At 53.7% G+C, this 17,500-nt stretch overlaps 1 protein-coding gene across 9 annotated transcripts in view; it reads left to right on the plus strand.

Moving 5' to 3' along the window:
• The window catches only part of LOC144954613 (claudin-4-like), a 16,375-nt gene extending 4,378 nt beyond the window's left edge, over positions 1–11,997 (plus strand). For 7 of the 9 annotated variants that reach the window (XM_078885064.1, XM_078885071.1, XM_078885068.1 and 4 more), the window contains one exon: positions 11,407–11,997. In XM_078885064.1, coding sequence (XP_078741190.1) covers positions 11,410–11,997 — 588 coding nt within the window. In that variant the 5' untranslated portion in view covers positions 11,407–11,409. Of the gene's footprint in view, positions 1–4,629; positions 4,719–5,143; positions 5,185–11,406 lie in introns of those variants that run through there. The other 2 variants (XM_078885065.1, XM_078885067.1) reach the window with 2 other exon arrangements.
• Positions 11,998–17,500: the final 5,503 nt, after the last annotated feature.

Raw genomic sequence — 17,500 nt, forward strand, 5'->3', positions numbered from 1 at the left:
AATGGCGGTTGTTGTTGTTGTGTGTGAGTGGGTGGGTGGGTGAGTAGGTGGGTGGGTGGGTGAGCGAGTGGGTGAGTGGGTGGGTGGGTGAGTGGGTGGGTGTGTGAGTGGGTGGGTGGGTGAATTGAGTGGGTGGGTGGGTGAGTTGGTGGGTGGGTGAATTGAGTGGGTGGGTGGGTGAGTGGGTGGGTGGGTGGGTGAGTGAGTGGGTGGGTGGGTGGGTGAGTGGGTGGGTGGGTGAGTGGGTGGGTGGGTGAGTGAGTGGGTGAGTGGCTGGGTGGGTGGGTGGGTGAGTGAGTGGGTGATTGAGTGGGTGAGTGAGAGAGTGGGTGGGTGAGTGGCTGGGTGAGTCAGTGGGTGGGTGGGTGAGTGAGTGGGTGAGTGGCTGGGTGGGTGGGTGGGTGAGTGGGTGATTGAGTGGGTGGGTGAGTGAGTGGGTGGGTGGGTGAGTGGGTGATTGAGTGGGTGGGTGAGTGAGTGGGTGGGTGAGTGGCTGGGTGAGTGAGTGGGTGGGTGAGTGAGTGGGTGATTGAGTGGGTGAGTGAGGGAGTGACCTCCTGCCAGCGGGCGTTCGACACGTCACGTGGCAGCCTCAAGGTGCACATGGCCTGGCACAAGCGTCGTGGTGACGTCACCGCCACTTAGTGGCGAATGGCGGTTGTTGTTGTTGTGTGTGAGTGGGTGGGTGGGTGAGTAGGTGGGTGGGTGGGTGAGTGAGTGGGTGGGTGAGTGGGTGGGTGTGCGAGTGGGTGGGTGGGTGAGTGGGTGGGTGTGTGAGTGGGTGGGTGGGTGAATTGAGTGGGTGGGTGGGTGAGTTGGTGGGTGGGTGAATTGAGTGGGTGGGTGGGTGAGTGGGTGGGTGGGTGAGTGAGTGGGTGGGTGGGTGGGTGGGTGGGTGAGTGGGTGGGTGGGTGAGTGGGTGGGTGGGTGAGTGGGTGGGTGGGTGAGTGAGTGGGTGAGTGGCTGGGTGGGTGGGTGGGTGAGTGGGTGATTGAGTGGGTGAGTGAGGGAGTGGGTGGGTGAGTGGCTGGGTGAGTCAGTGGGTGGGTGGGTGAGTGAGTGGGTGAGTGGCTGGGTGGGTGGGTGGGTGAGTGGGTGATTGAGTGGGTGGGTGAGTGAGTGGGTGGGTGGGTGAGTGGGTGATTGAGTGGGTGGGTGAGTGAGTGGGTGGGTGAGTGGCTGGGTGAGTGAGTGGGTGGGTGAGTGAGTGGGTGATTGAGTGGGTGAGTGAGGGAGTGACCTCCTGCCAGCGGGCGTTCGACACGTCACGTGGCAGCCTCAAGGTGCACATGGCCTGGCACAAGCGTCGTGGTGACGTCACCGCCACTTAGTGGCGAATGGCGGTTGTTGTTGTTGTGTGTGTGTGTATTAGAGGGTGTGTGTGCTTTAGTATCTGTGTGTGTGTTAGAGTATCTGTGTGTGTATTAGAGTGTGTGTGTGTATTAGAGTGTGTGTGTGTGTGTTTGAGTGTGTGTGTGTGTTTGAGTGTGTGTGTGTTTGAGTGTGTGTGTGTATTAGAGAGTGTGTGTGTGTTTGAGTGTGTGTGTGTGTATTAGAGAGTGTGTGTGTGTGTTTGAGTGTGTGTGTGTGTTTGAGTGTGTGTGTGTGTGTGTATTAGAGTGTGTGTGTGTGTGTTAGTGTGTGTGTGTGTATTAGAGAGTGTGTGTGTGTTTGAGTGTGTGTGTGTGTATTAGAGAGTGTGTGTGTGTGTTTGAGTGTGTGTGTGTGTTTGAGTGTGTGTGTGTGTATTAGAGTGTGTGTGTGTGTGTGTTAGTGTGTGTGTAAGCCCCAGGCTACTGTGGGCTCGCCTTCCCATCAACCGAAGACGAACATCCGTGGAGGGATGCAGGCGAGGCCGATGAGTCAGATGCCTTCTATGACCTGTCACAGGTGCTGGCTAAAATGGCCCCTCGGGACAGAGTCATCTTGTTGGGTGACTTCAATGCCCGAGTTGGTCATGATGCTGGCACCTGGTCTGGAGTGATTGGAAGGCATGGGCCAGATCAGCTCAATAACAACGCTAGGAGGCTGCTAGATTTTTGTGCAGCCCATGGGCTTGTAATTACCAACACGCTGTTCCGGCATCGGCGCATCCACACAACATCATGGATGCACGCCGGGTCCAAGCAAGAACATCTGCTGGACTACGTAGTGACGGACCAGCGGATGCGAGCCCAGGCCATTGACACCAGGACCTACCGTGGAGCTGATCTCCCCTCTGACCATCGACTAGTCATCTGTAAGATGCGCCTGCCATTCTTCCACTCTGGTGGTGGGTGTACATCCAGGACCCCATTCAAACCCTTAGTGGCCTGGTCTCAGCTAGCTGATGGAAGTTGCAAGTGAGAATTTCATCATCGCTTGCAGCAGGGGTTGGCATCGTCCCCCACTCCTCCTGATGTCGAGGGGAAATGGGCGAGGTTTAGGACTGTGGCTCATGCAGCTGCAATGGCTGCTTTGGGTACGCGGTCCAGACCTCCCCAGAAACCCTGGCTGACAGAGGAGGTGTTCAGGCTGGCTGAGAAAAAGCGACAGGCCCACTCTCATCGGCTACAGAATCCCACATCAGAGAATGATGTGGCTTACCGCAGCCTTCGCTCGGAGGTTCGGAGAGCCGTGAGGCGCTGCAAAGATGGGTGGTGGTCGCGGGTTGCTGAGGAGATGGAGTCTGCCTCAGTGGCCCGCGATCACAAATCCCTAATTAACTCCATCAAAAAAGTAACCTGCAGCGCCACACCTATTACCATCATTAGGGGAAAAAATGGTGATCCAATCTCCGACCCCCAGGAACAGGTTTGCAGATTTGCTGAGCATTTCTGTGAGGTCCTGGGGGAGGGGAAATCCCTCAGCCAGGAAAAGTGGGGATGACCCTGCCGAGGCTGCGGTGCCTCAAATATTGGAGGAATTCACCCCCTGTGAGTGGCTGGCTGAGGTGCCATCTGTTGAGGAAGTACTGAAGGCGATCCAGTCTTCAGGGAAGGCACCGGGCAGAGATGATCTCCCAAGCAAAATGCTGAGGGAGGGTGGCGTTTGTGCACAGACTGCCCTACATGACATCATAACAACAGTCTGGACCACTGGACGGGTTCCGCAGGACTGGAAGGATGCCCTGGTGGTCCCCCTCTTTAAGAAGGGGGACCGCACAGACTGTAACAACTACAGGGGCATCTCACTCCTCAGTGTGCCGGGAAAGGTCCTGGCAAGGATTATTCAACATCGCCTTGCTAGGCACGCTGAGGAGAGGCTTGCGGAGCCCCAATGCGGTTTCAGGAAAGGGCGGTCCTGCACAGATGCCATAGTTTCTGTCCGTCTGCTACAGCAGAGGTGTAGGGAATTCCAACAAGACCTACATCTCTGCTTTATTGACCTGGTCAAGGCCTATGATACCATCAGTAGGCCTGGGCTCTGGGTTGTTCTTCGTGCTTTCGGAGTCCCTGACCCTCTGCTCACGATCATTAAGGACCTTCATGATGGTGAGCGGGCCCGGGTAAAACTACGTGGCCAGGAGTCGGAGCCTTTCCCTGTACACCTTGGGGTGCGACAGGGATGTCCTCTGGCTCCCACATTATTTAACATCTATTTCGACTGCGTAGTTCGTGAAGCCTTCAATAGCTGTACCGGGGGAATCTCCATCTGGTACAGATACAATGGGAGGCTGATCGATGCCCGGGTGCGGTCAAGGGATGGCTCCCTATTGCTCAACCATGTTGCATATGCCGATGATTTGGTAAACGCTACTCACTCAGAGGTTGCAGGCGCTGCTGCTAAACCTGGAGCTTGCCACTAAGAGATGGGACCTTACCATCAGCCCCACCAAAACAAAGCACCTGCCTGGGTATTTTGTACCATCGGACACTCCACCCCCACAACTCCCAATTGGTGATGGGGCAGTAGTGGAGAGAGTGGAGAGTTTCCCATACCTGGGCAGTGTGCTTATGACCGGCTCCAGTTTAACAGCAGAGGTCTCACTCCGAATCAGTCGAGCGGCAATATCTTTTCATCGGTTGCGTAACGCTGTGTGGAAACTACCTGGTCTGTTGCTCCGCACGAAGCTTCAGGTCTTCTCGGCAACAGTCATTCCCTCTCTTCTCTACGCTTGCGAAACGTGGACCCCCCTAATAGAGCATCTTCGCCAGTTAGAAACATTTAGGCTGGCCTGCCTACAATCCATCCTGGGTTTAATCAGGCTGGATTGTGTGAGGAGCTCACAAATCCTTGAAAGATCTGGACAAGGTCCCATCGGTGAGCTCCTCCGGCAGGCAAGGCTGCGTTGGCTGGGTCATGTAGCCCGCATAACCAGTCACCGCATGCCTAAACAGCTTTTGTTCGGCCGGATCGAGGGGGCTAAATGGGCGCGGCACGGGCTAGAGAAGAGATGGAGTGATGTGGTACAGGAGGACGTGGAGCTGAATGGACTTGCCGATGACCGGTACCAGCGGTGTCAAGATCGGCCTCTGTGGAGGAGGCTCGTGAAGGACGCTACTGGGCAGTTGGAGGCAGTCGCCCTCCAACAACAATGGAGGGCGGAGGAGCGACGCTCACAACAACGAGTGGAGCGCCGGGTGGCTAAAGCACAGCAAGTTGGCACAGTAGGGGGCACAGATGGTGCATCAGCCAGTCATCTCGGTCATCTCAGTCAGTCGACCCGTGACACCTGCTGGGTCTGCCCCGTGACCTCCTGCCAGCGGGCGTTCGACACTTCACGTGGCAGCCTCAAGGTGCATATGGCCTGGCACAAGCGTCGTGGTGACGTCACCGCCACTTAGTGGCGAATGGCGGTTGTTGTTGTTGTGTGTGTGAGTGGGTGGGTGGGTGAGTGGCTGGGTGGGTGATTGAGTGGGTGAGTGAGTGGGTGAGTGAGTGGGTGGGTGGGTGTGTGAGTGGCTGGGTGGGTGAGTGGCTGGGTGGGTGAGTGGGTGGGTGTGTGAGTGGGTGGGTGGGTGAGTGGCTGGGTGGGTGAGTGGGTGGGTGAGTGGGTGGGTGAGTGGGTGGGTGGGTGAGTGAGTGGGTGGGTGGGTGAGTGAGTGGGTGGGTGGGTGAGTGGCTGGGTGGGTGAGTGGCTGGGTGGGTGAGTGGGTGGCTGGGTGAGTGGGTGGCTGGGTGAGTGGGTGATTGAGTGGGTGAGTGAGTGAGGGAGTGACCTCCTGCCAGCGGGCGTTCGACACTTCACGTGGCAGCCTCAAGGTGCACATGGCCTGGCACAAGCGTCGTGGTGACGTCACCGCCACTTAGTGGCGAATGGCGGTTGTTGTTGTTCTGGTGGTGTGTGACGTCACCACGTGCTCTGAGTAATTGGCAGCGGCCATGAATGTCCACGTGATGATGATGTCATCAGCCACGTGATGACGATGATGACATCATCCCTCGTGATGAAGATGATGGCGTCATCCCTCGTGTTAGATCTGCTATGTTGTGTTGTGACGTCCAGGTTGTTACCGCCCTCGTCTGATAAACAGAGTTTAGCTTCAGTGTGAGTCTCTGTGGGTCTCTGAGTCTCTGTGTGTCTCTGAGTATGGGTCTCTATGTATCTCTATGGGTCTTTATGTGTCTCTCTGTGTCTCTGTGGGTCTGGGTGGGTCTTTGTGGGTCTCTATGTATCTCTATGGGTCTTTATGTGTCTCTGTGGGTCTCTGTGTGTCTGGGTGGGTCTTTGTGGGTCTCTGTGTGTCTCTGTGGGTTTATGTGTGTCTCTGTGGGTCTCTGTGGGTCTCTGTGTGTCTGGGTGGGTCTCTGTGGGTCTCTGCGTGTCTCTGTGGGTTTATGTGTGTCTCTGTGGGTCTCTGTGGGTCTCTGCGTGTCTCTGCGTGTCTCTGTGGGTCTCTGTGTGTCTCTGTGGGTCTCTGTGTGTCTCTGTGGGTCTCTGTGTGTCTCTGTGTGTCACCGTGTGTCTCCGTGTGTCTCTGTGGGTCTCTGTGTGTCTCTGTGTGTCTCTGTGTATCTCTATGGGTCTCTGTGTGTCTCTATGTGTTTCTGTGGGTCTCTGTGGGTCTCTGTGTGTCTCTATGTGTCTCTATGGGTCTCTGTGGGTCTCTGTAGGTGTATGGGTCTCTGTGGGTCTCTCTGGGTCTCTCTGAGTATGAGTCTCTGTGGGTCTCTGTGTGTCTCTGTGTGTTTCTGTGTGTCTCTATGAGTCTCTGTGTGTATCTGTGGGTGTATGTGTCTCTGTGGATCTCTGTGTGTCTCTGTGAGTCTCTGTGGGTCTCTGTGTGTCTCTGTGGGTGTATGTGTCTCTGTGGATCTCTGTGTGTCTCTATGGGTCTCTGTGTGTCTCTGTGTGTCTCTGTGGGTCTGTATGGGTCTCTGTATGTCTCTATGGGTCTCTGTGTGTCTCTGTGGGTCTCTTTGGGTCTCTGTGGATCTGTATGGGTCTCTGTGTGTCTCTATGGGTCTCTGTGTGTCTCTGTGTGTCTCTTTGGGTCTCTGTGTGTCGCTGTGGGTCTCTGGGTCTCTGTGTGTCTCTATGTGTCTCTGTGTGTCTCTATGTGTCTCTGTGGGTCTCTGTGTGTCTCTATGGGTCTCTGTGTGTCTCTATGGGTCTATGTGTGTCTCTATGGGTCTCTGTGGGTCTCTGTGGGTCTTTATGGGTCTCTGTGTGTCTCTCTGTATCTCTGCGTGTCTCTGTGGGTCTCTGTGTGTCTCTGTGGGTCTCTGTGTGTCTCTGTGTGTCACCGTGTGTCACCGTGTGTCTCCGTGTGTCTCCGTGTGTCTCTGTGGGTCTCTGTGGGTCTCTGTGTGTCTCTGTGTATCTCTATGGGTCTCTGTGTCTCTATGTGTTTCTGTGGGTGTCTGTGGGTCTCTGTGTGTCTCTATGTGTCTCTATGGGTCTCTGTGGGTCTCTGTAGGTGTATGGGTCTCTGTGGGTCTCTCTGGGTCTCTCTGAGTATGAGTCTCTGTGGGTCTCTGTGTGTCTCTGTGTCTCTGTGTGTTTCTGTGTGTCTCTATGAGTCTCTGTGTGTCTCTATGAGTCTCTGTGTGTATCTGTGGGTGTATGTGTCTCTGTGGATCTCTGTGTGTCTCTGTGAGTCTCTGTGGGTCTCTGTGTGTCTCTGTGGGTGTATGTTTCTCTGGGTCTCTGTGTGTCTCTATGTGTCTCTGTGGGTCTCTGTGTGTCTCTATGGGTCTCTGTGTCTCTATGGGTCTATGTGTGTCTCTATGGGTCTCTGTGGGTCTCTGTGGGTCTTTATGGGTCTCTGTGTGTCTCTCTGTATCTCTGTGTGTCTCTGTGGGTCTCTATGGATCTCTATGGATCTCTGTGCGCCTGTATCATTATTATTTGACTGCTATACATGATGTTGCTGATGTGATGTGAGCCATCGCATCATCATGAGTTAGTGAGTGGATGAGTTAGTGAGTGGGTGGTTTAGTGAGTAAGTGGGTGGGTTAGTGGGTGTTTTAGTGAGTGGGTGGGTGAGTGAGTGGGTTAGTGGGTGGGTGAGTGAGTAGGTGAGTTTGTGAGTGGATGAGTTAGTGAGTGGGTGGTTGAGTGAGTGGGTAAGTTAGTGGTTGAGTGGGTGAGTTCGTGGTGAGCCTCTGAGAATGGAAACCTGTGTGCAGATGATTGCTTGTTCTGAACTCATGGTTCAATCCCCCCGTCTCTGATGTTGCTGATGAGACACTGAGAGTGGGAACCCAACCGCAGAGATGTTTTTGTCGTTGCGTGTAGCTGATGGGATGTGAAAGAAAGTAAAAACGTCGCTTCAATTTTTTTTTTAAAGTTCGCGTGCTTACAGACCGGAAGTGACGCTCGCGAAACCGGAAGTGGCCGCGTAAAATGGCGGCTCGTGAAACGGGAACTCGCTTTCGAATGCCCACGCGGTGACGTCGATGATGGTGATGTCATCAGCCCACGTGGTTGAGCTGCAACCTTGTGTTGTGATTGGCTCAGTGGTACCACGTGTCTTGATCGTGAAGTCACACAGCTGTAGCCCAGTTGGGAGCCGGGGGGGGGGGGCTGTGTTGGGCCCCCGTATACATCCCTCCCTCCCCCTCCCTCCCCCCCCTCCCTCCCCCTCCCTCCCTCCCCCCTCCCTCCCCCTCCCCCCCTCCCTCCCCCCCTCCCTCCCCCTCCCTCCCCCCTCCCTCCTCCCTCCCTCCCTCCCCCCCTCCCTCCCCCCCTCCCTCCCCCTCCCTCCCTCCCCCCTCCCTCCCCCTCCCTCCCTCCCCCCTCCCTCCCCCCCTCCCTCCCCCTCCCTCCCACCCCCCCCACTGGCTCCACCAGGGTGGCACGTGCCCCCCCCCCCAATGATCCGATCGAAATCCCGAATTTCCATCGGATCAATGGGGTTTCTTAGTAACAAATCGACATTTTGCGACCCCCAACTGCCACCGTGTAGTATATTATCACGTGGCCAGGGACTGTGTGAGATGATAGGATAATTACACTGCTCAACACACTTTTTCTGGGGGTGCTGATTCCAAATCTGGCATCAGTTTTTTGTCTATAACGTCAGGTTTTTGAGATGTCAAAGATTGCATTTTCAATAAAAACTGCAGAAGAAAAATATAAAATAAATGTGGACATCTACATAAAATGATGTTATTATAAACACGCTATCCTAAAAATACAGCGCCGTATTTTAACACTAAAGCAAGTCACTGACTCGCAACAACTTGCAATCATAAGCGACGGAGTTAATTTCGGGTAAAATCAATGAAAACGGGGTATGTCGATAGCATAAAAATGAGATGTGATAGAGCAAATCTGAGGTCAGATTTGGAATCAGCACCGTGAAATTAGTCTGCAAAAGTCCAGGTCAGAAAAAAATGATTTTATTTTGTTGACCAGTGTAATCTGAGTCCACAATTGGCGGAAAGTAACGGCAAAGCGGTTATATTATCGATTTAAAGCTTTCGTGACTGCAGGGATTCATCTTCTTGGTTCTTTCGGTAAAGTCACGTAGAAGGGAAATAATAAAATAATAAAAATAAAACAATAAAATAATTCTCACGACGTTTCGGCCACAACGCAAGCAGCCGTCTCCAGGTGAAGAAGAGGTCTGTCGGAAAGACAGCGTCATTCACATCATCATCAACATTAACATCATAAACATCATTATTAACATCAACATCATCATCATCATCTACAACATCAACATCTACATCAACATCATCATCTTTTTTTTTTCGATGTAAAGCTTTCGTGACTGCAGGGATTCATCTTCTTGGTTCTTTCGGTAAAGTCACGTAGAAGGGAAATAATAAAATAATAAAAATAAAACAATAAAATAATTCTCACGACGTTTCGGCCGCAACGCAAGCAGCCGTCTCCAGGTGAAGAACAGGTCTGTCGGAAAGACAGCGTCTGAATGAAACACCACCAGACTCACTCAGACACTCAGTCAGTCAGTCACTCAATCAGTCACTCAGTCAGTCACTCAGTCAGTATCTCAGACACTCACTCAGTCAGTCACTCAGACACTCACTCAGTCACTCACTCAGTCAGTCAGTCACTCAGTCACTTACTCAGTCACTCACCCAGTCACTCACTCAGTCACTCATTCACTCACTCAGTCATTCAGACGCTGTCTTTCCGACAGACCTGTTCTTCACCTGAGGACGGCTGCTTGCGTTGTGGCCGAAACGTCGTGAGAAATATTTGATGTTTTATTTTTTATTATTTTATTATTTCCCTTCTACGTGGTGACTTTACCGAAAGAACCAAGAAGCGGTTACATGCGACTCACAGAGTTGTGCGCAGTTGCGTGTACAATACACACGACTTCCCTTAACGCTATGAGACATTTCCTTTAGCAGTGGCAAAATATAGTAGTAGGTGTTTACCCTTTCAACTGGTACAAAAAACTGACACCTTCATACAAGGCATCATGTTTGCAATAACCACAACACAAGCGGTCAAAATGCAAACAAAAAGAAACAACTCTGATGATGATAATGTATGCACTGTCCTTGAAGTTGATTAGTCCACACCCGAGACAGCTTTCCTTAGAGCCTAGTCTCACATGGTCCTTGAAGTTGATTGGTCCACACCCGAGACAGCTTTCCTTAGAGCCTAGTCTCACATGGTCCTTGAAGTTGATTGGTCCACACCCGAGACAGCTTTCCTTAGAGCCTAGTCTCACATGGTCCTTGAAGTTGATTGGTCCACACCCGAGACAGCTTTCCTTAGAGCCTAGTCTCACATGGTCCTTGAAGTTGATTGGTCCACACCCGAGACAGCTTTCCTTAGAGCCTAGTCTCACATGGTCCTTGAAGTTGATTGGTCCACACCCGAGACAGCTTTCCTTAGAGCCTAGTCTCACATGGTCCTTGAAGTTGATTGGTCCACACCCGAGACAGCTTTCCTTAGAGCCTAGTCTCACATGGTCCTTGAAGTTGATTGGTCCACACCCGAGACAGCTTTCCTTAGAGCCTAGTCTCACATGGTCCTTGAAGTTGATTGGTCCACACCCGAGACAGCTTTCCTTAGAGCCTAGTCTCACATGGTCCTTGAAGTTGATTGGTCCACACCCGAGACAGCTTTCCTTAGAGCCTAGTCTCACATGGTGTTGGACCAGATGACGCCAAAAGGCGCACAACTCAAAGACAATGCACCATCACCAATGGAGACGCCTTCTGGATTTGGATTCTGGATTCTGATTTTAGGTTCTGATTTTGATTATTCAATTTCTCATGATGATTCTGACGATGATTCTCCCACACACCACCCCGCCCCACACCACCAACCCACCCACTCACCCCACCCCACACCACTCACCCCACCCCACCCACTCACCCCACACCACTCACCCCACCAACACCCCACCACTCACCCCATCCACACCACCACCCACCACACCACCCACCACCCCACTCACACCACTCACCCCACCCACACCACCACCCACCCCACCCCCCACACCCACCACCCCACCCACACCACCCCCCCCCGCACCCACCCCACCCACACCACCCCCCACCCACCACCCAACTCACCTTACACCCCACTCACCCCACCACCCACCCACCCCACAACCCCCCTCACCCCACTCACCCCACTCACCCCACCCCACCCCCCACCCACCCCACCACCCCCACTCACCCCACCACCCCCACTCACGCTACACCACTCACCCCACTCACGCTACACCACTCACCCCACTCACCCCCACCCACCCACCCCCCCACACCCCACCCCACCCCACCACCACCACCCCACCCACCCCACAACCCACCCACCCACCACCCCACCCAACACTCACCCCACCCACCCCACGACCCCACTCACCCCACCCACCCACCCACCACCCCACTCACCACCACCCATCACCACCCCCCACATCACCCACACCACCCCACCACGCACCCCACACCCCACCCCCCACCCCACCCCACTCACCCCACCCACCCCACTCACCCCCCCACACTCACCCCACCCACACCACCCACCCCCCCACACCCACCCCACAGACAATGGCCAGCACGGGCCTCCAACTCCTCGGCGTCGCCATGGGTGTCATCGGCCTCCTTGGCGCCATCGTGTGCTGCGCCATGCCCATGTGGCGCGTCTCCGCCTTCATCGGCAACAACATCGTCGTCGCGCAGACCATCTGGGAGGGCCTCTGGATGAACTGCGTGGTGCAGAGCACGGGCCAGATGCAGTGCAAGATCTACGACTCAATGCTGGCGCTGGGGCAAGACCTGCAAGCGGCCAGGGCCCTCACCGTGATCGCCATCGTGGTGGCCACGGTGGCGCTCCTGGTGTCCATCGCCGGTGCCAAGTGCACCACTTGCATCGAAGACGAGTCGACCAAGGCCCGGGTGTCCATCGCTGCCGGGGCCGGCTTCGTGTTGGCCGGTCTGGTGGAGATGGTGCCCGTGTCCTGGTCGGCCAACTCGGTGATCCGCGACTTCTACAACCCGATGGTGCCCGACACGACCAAGCGGGAGATCGGGGCGGCCATGTACATCGGTTGGGCCGCGGCGTTCCTCCTGATGTTGGGGGGGGGCGCTTTTGTGCTGCTCGTGCCCCCCAAAGCAGACCAAGTACGCGCCGCCTAAGGGGGGCGGTGGTGGGGGTGGGGGTGGAGGTCCGCCGAGGAGTAATTATGTTTAGTGGGGTGGTGACGGTGGTGGTGGTGGTGATGGTGGTGGTGGTGGTGATGGTGGGGATTGAGGAGGTAATGGTGGTGGTGATGGTTGGGAGGTGATGGTGGTGATGGTGGTGGTGGTGGGGTGGTGATGGTGGTGGTGATGGTGGTGATGGTGGTGATGGTGGTGGTGGTGGTGGTGGTGATGGTGGTGATGGTGGTGGTGATGGTGATGGTGGTGGTGGTGGTGATGGTGATGGTGGTGGTGGAGGAGGTGATGGTGGTGATGGTGGTGATGGTGGTGGTAACAGTCGACATTGTAATGCATATTCGTTAGAATTGTAGTGGTGATGGTGGTGGTGGTGGTGATGGTGGTGGTGATGGTGGTGATGGTGGTGGTGATGGTGGTGATGGTGGTGGTAGCAGTCGACATTGTAATGCATTGTAAGTAGGGAGTCTATGGGTCTTTGTGTGAGTCTATGGGTCTTTGCGTGAGTCTGTGAGTCTCTGTGTGGTGAGTCTGCGGGTCTCTGTGGTGAGTCTGTGGGTCTCTGTGTGAGTCTATGGGTCTCTGCGTGAGTCTGTGGGTCTCTGTGTGGTGAGTCTGCGGGTCTCTGTGGTGAGTCTGTGGGTCTCTGTGTGAGTCTATGGGTCTCTGCGTGAGTCTGTGGGTCTCTGTGTGAGTCTGTGGGTCTCTGTGTGGTGAGTCTGTGGGTCTCTGTGTGAGTCTGTGGGTCTCTGTGTGGTGAGTCTGTGGGTCTCTGTGTGAGTCTGTGGGTCTCTGTGTGGTGAGTCTGTGGGTCTCTGTGTGGTGAGTCTATGGGTCTCTGTGTGGTGAGTCTGTGGGTCTCTGTGTGGTGAGTCTGTGGGTCTCTGTGTGGTGAGTCTGTGGGTCTCTGTGTGGTGAGTCTGTGGGTCTCTGTGTGGTGAGTCTGTGGGTCTCTGTGTGGTGAGTCTGTGGGTCTCTGTGTGGTGAGTCTGTGGGTCTCTGTGTGAGTCTGTGGGTTTCTGTGTGGTGAGTCTGCGGGTCTCTGCGTGAGTCTGTGGGTCTCTGCATGAGTCTATGGGTCTCTGTGTGGGTCACTGTGTGGGTCACTGTGTGAGTCTTTGGGAGTGCGAGGGGGAGGGAGAGGCTGGAGGGAGAGTTTGTAGGGCGTGGTGAGGCGAGTCGTTTGGCTACATTCCACACTTTTCTCGCCCAGAGAGACCCACAGAGACACACAGAGACACACAGAGATACACAGAGACACACAGAGACCCACAGAGACACACAGAGACCCATAGAAATACACAGAGACACACAGAGATACACAGAGACACACAGAGACACACAGAGATACACAGAGACACACAGAGACCCATAGAAACACACAGAGACACACAGAGATACACAGAGACACACAGAGACACACAGAGACACACAGAGACACACAGAGATACACAGAGACACACAGAGACACACAGAGACCCATAGAAATACACAGAGACACACCCACCCACTCACTCACCCACTCACCCACCCACCCACCCACTCACCCACTCACTCACTCACCCACCCACTAACCAACCCACTCACCCACCCACCCACTCACTCACCCACCCACTCACTCACTCACCCACCCACCCACTCACCCACCCACTTGCCCCTACAGCCCTGCTAGAGGCTACCTGGGGGAGCTTTGTCTTTTTTTCCGGAGGGGGGCTGCTGATGAGGAATGATCACGTGACTAACGAGGCCACAACCACCACAACCACCACAACCACAACCACCACAACCACAACCACCACAACCACAACCACCACAACCACAACCACCACAACCACCACCACAACCACAACCACCACCACCACAACCACCACAACCACCACCACCACAACCACCACAACCACAACCACAACCACCACAACCACAACCACCACAACCACCACCACCACAACCACCACCACCACAACCACCACAACCACAACCACCACAACCACCACAACCACCACCACAACCACAACCACCACAACCACAACCACAACCACCACAACCACCACCACAACCACAACCACCACCACCACAACCACCACAACCACCACCACCACAACCACCACCACCACAACCACAACCACCACAACCACAACCACCACAACCACCACCACCACAACCACCACCACCACAACCACCACAACCACAACCACCACAACCACCACAACCACCACCACAACCACAACCACCACAACCACAACCACAACCACCACAACCACCACCACAACCACAACCACCACCACCACAACCACCACAACCACCACCACCACAACCACCACCACCACAACCACAACCACCACAACCACAACCACCACAACCACCACCACCACAACCACCACCACCACAACCACCACAACCACAACCACCACAACCACCACAACCACCACCACAACCACAACCACCACAACCACAACCACAACCACCACAACCACCACCACAACCACAACCACCACCACCACAACCACCACAACCACCACCACCACAACCACCACCACCACAACCACAACCACCACAACCACAACCACCACAACCACCACCACCACAACCACCACCACCACAACCACCACAACCACAACCACCACAACCACCACAACCACCACCACAACCACAACCACCACAACCACCACAACCACCACAACCACCACCACCACCCGTAGCGCCGTCTTTGTATCCCCCCCCCCCCTCCCTCGTATCGTTGGCAGTCGCCCTTTGCACGTTACAGCAAACCCACCACAACAACAACAACCACAACAACAGCTACTACTACTACCACAACTCCCACAACAACTACTACTACCACAACAACAACAACAACAACTCCCACAACAACAACTCCCACAACAACAACAACTCCTACAACAACAACAACCACAACAACAGCTACTACTACTACCACAACAACCACAACAACAGCTACTACTACTACCACAACAACAACAACAACAACAGCTACTACTACTACCACAACAACAACAACAACAGCTACTACTACTACCACAACAACAACAACAACAACAAAAACAACTCCCACAACAACAACAACAACTCCCACAACAACAACAACCACAACAACAACAACTCCCACAACAACTACTACTACCACAACAACAACAACAACAACAACTCCCACACAACAACAACAACAACAACTCCCACAACAACAACAACTCCCACAACAACAACAACTCCTACAACAACAACAACAACTCCCACAACAACAACAACTCCCACAACAACAACAACAACTCCCACAACAACAACAACCACAACAACAACAACAACTCCCACAACAACTACTACTACCACAACAACAACAACAACTCCCACACAACAACAACAACAACAAGTCCTACAACAACAACAACTCCCACACAACAACAACAACTCCCACACAACAACAACAACAACAACAACACTAACATGGTTGTTGATGTTTGCTTGCTTTGTAATCAAATAAAATGTGTTCCGAGTTTTTCTTTATTTTTTAAAAACGACCACAATTCGTCAAATTGTCTCTCTGTGTGTGTGTGCACGTGTGTGTGTGAGTGTACACGTGTGTGTGTGTGTGTACACGTGTGTGTGTGTGTACACGTGTGTGTGTGTGTGTACACGTGTGTGTGTGTGTACACGTGTGTGTGTGTGTGTACACGTGTGTGTGTGTGTGTGTACACGTGTGTGTGTGTGTGTGTGTACACGTGTGTGTGTGTGTGTGTGTACACGTGTGTGTGTGTGTGTACACGTGTGTGTGTGTGTGTGTGTACACGTGTGTGTGTGTGTGTACACGTGTGTGTGTGTGTGTACACGTGTGTGTGTGTGTACACGTGTGTGTGTGTGTGTGTACACGTGTGTGTGTGTGAGTGTACACGTGTGTGTGTGTGTGTGTACACGTGTGTGTGAGTGTGCACGTGTGTGTGTGTGTGTGTACACGTGTGTGTGTGTGTGTGTACACGTGTGTGTGTGTGTGTGTACACGTGTGTGTGTGTGAGTGTACACGTGTGTGTGTGTGTGTGTACACGTGTGTGTGAGTGTACACGTGTGTGTGTACACGTGTGTGTGTGTGTGTACACGTGTGTGTGTGTGTGTGTACACGTGTGTGTGTGTGAGTGTACACGTGTGTGTGTGTGTGTGTACACGTGTGTGTGAGTGTGCACGTGTGTGTGTGTGTGTGTACACGTGTGTGTGTGTGTGTGTACACGTGTGTGTGTGTGTGTGTGCACGTGTGTGTGTGTGTGTACACGTGTGTGTGTGTGTGTGTGCACGTGTGTGTGTGAGTGTGCACGTGTGTGTGTGTGTGTGTACACGTGTGTGTGTGTGTGTGTACACGCGTGTGTGTGTGTACACGTGTGTGTGTACACGTGTGTGTGTGTGTGTACACGTGTGTGTACACGTGTGTGTGTGTACACCTGTGTGTGTGTACACGTGTGTGTGTGTGTGTACACGCGTGTGTGTGTACACGTGTGTGTGTGTACACGTGTGTGTGTGTGTGTACACGTGTGTGTACACGTGTGTGTGTGTACACCTGTGTGTGTGTACACGTGTGTGTGTGAGTGTACACGTGTGTGTGTGTGTACACGTGTGTGTGTGTGAGTGTACACGTGTGTGTGTGTGTGTACACGTGTGTGTGTGTGAGTGTACACGTGTGTGTGTGTGTGTGTACACGTGTGTGTGTGTGTGTACACGTGTGTGTGTGTGAGTGTACACGTGTGTGTGTGTACACGTGTGTGTGTGAGTGTGTACACGTGTGTGTGTGAGTGTACACGTGTGTGTGTGTACACGTGTGTGTGTGTGTACACGTGTGTGTGTGTGAGTGTACACGTGTGTGTGTGTACACGTGTGTGTGTGTGTACACGTGTGTGTGAGTGTACACGTGTGTGTGTGAGTGTACACGTGTGTGTGAGTGTACACGTGTGTGTGTGTGTACACGTGTGTGTGTGAGTGTACACGTGTGTGTGAGTGTACACGTGTGTGTGTGTGTGCACGTGTGTGTGAGTGTACACGTGTGTGTGTGTACACGTGTGTGTGTGTACACGTGTGTGTGTGTGTGTGTGCACGTGTGTGTGTGTGTACACGTGTGTGTGAGTGTACACGTGTGTGTGTGTACACGTGTGTGTGTGTGAGTGTACACGTGTGTGTGTGTGTACACGTGTGTGTGTGTACACGTGTGTGTGTGTGTGTGTACACGTGTGTGTGTGTGAGTGTACACGTGTGTGTGTGTGTACACGTGTGTGTGTGTGTGTACACGTGTGTGTGTGTGTGCACACGTGTGTGTGTGAGTGTGTACACGTGTGTGTGTGAGTGTGTACACGTGTGTGTGTGAGTGTGTACACGTGTGTGTGTGTGTGTACACGTGTGTGTGTGTGTGTGTACACGTGTGTGTGTGTGTGTGTACACGTGTGTGTGTGTGTGTACGTGTGTGTGTGTGTGTACACGTGTGTGTGTGTGT

Source organism: Lampetra fluviatilis, unplaced genomic scaffold (genome assembly GCF_964198595.1).
Source record: "Lampetra fluviatilis unplaced genomic scaffold, kcLamFluv1.1 SCAFFOLD_285, whole genome shotgun sequence".
NCBI lineage: Eukaryota > Metazoa > Chordata > Hyperoartia > Petromyzontiformes > Petromyzontidae > Lampetra > Lampetra fluviatilis.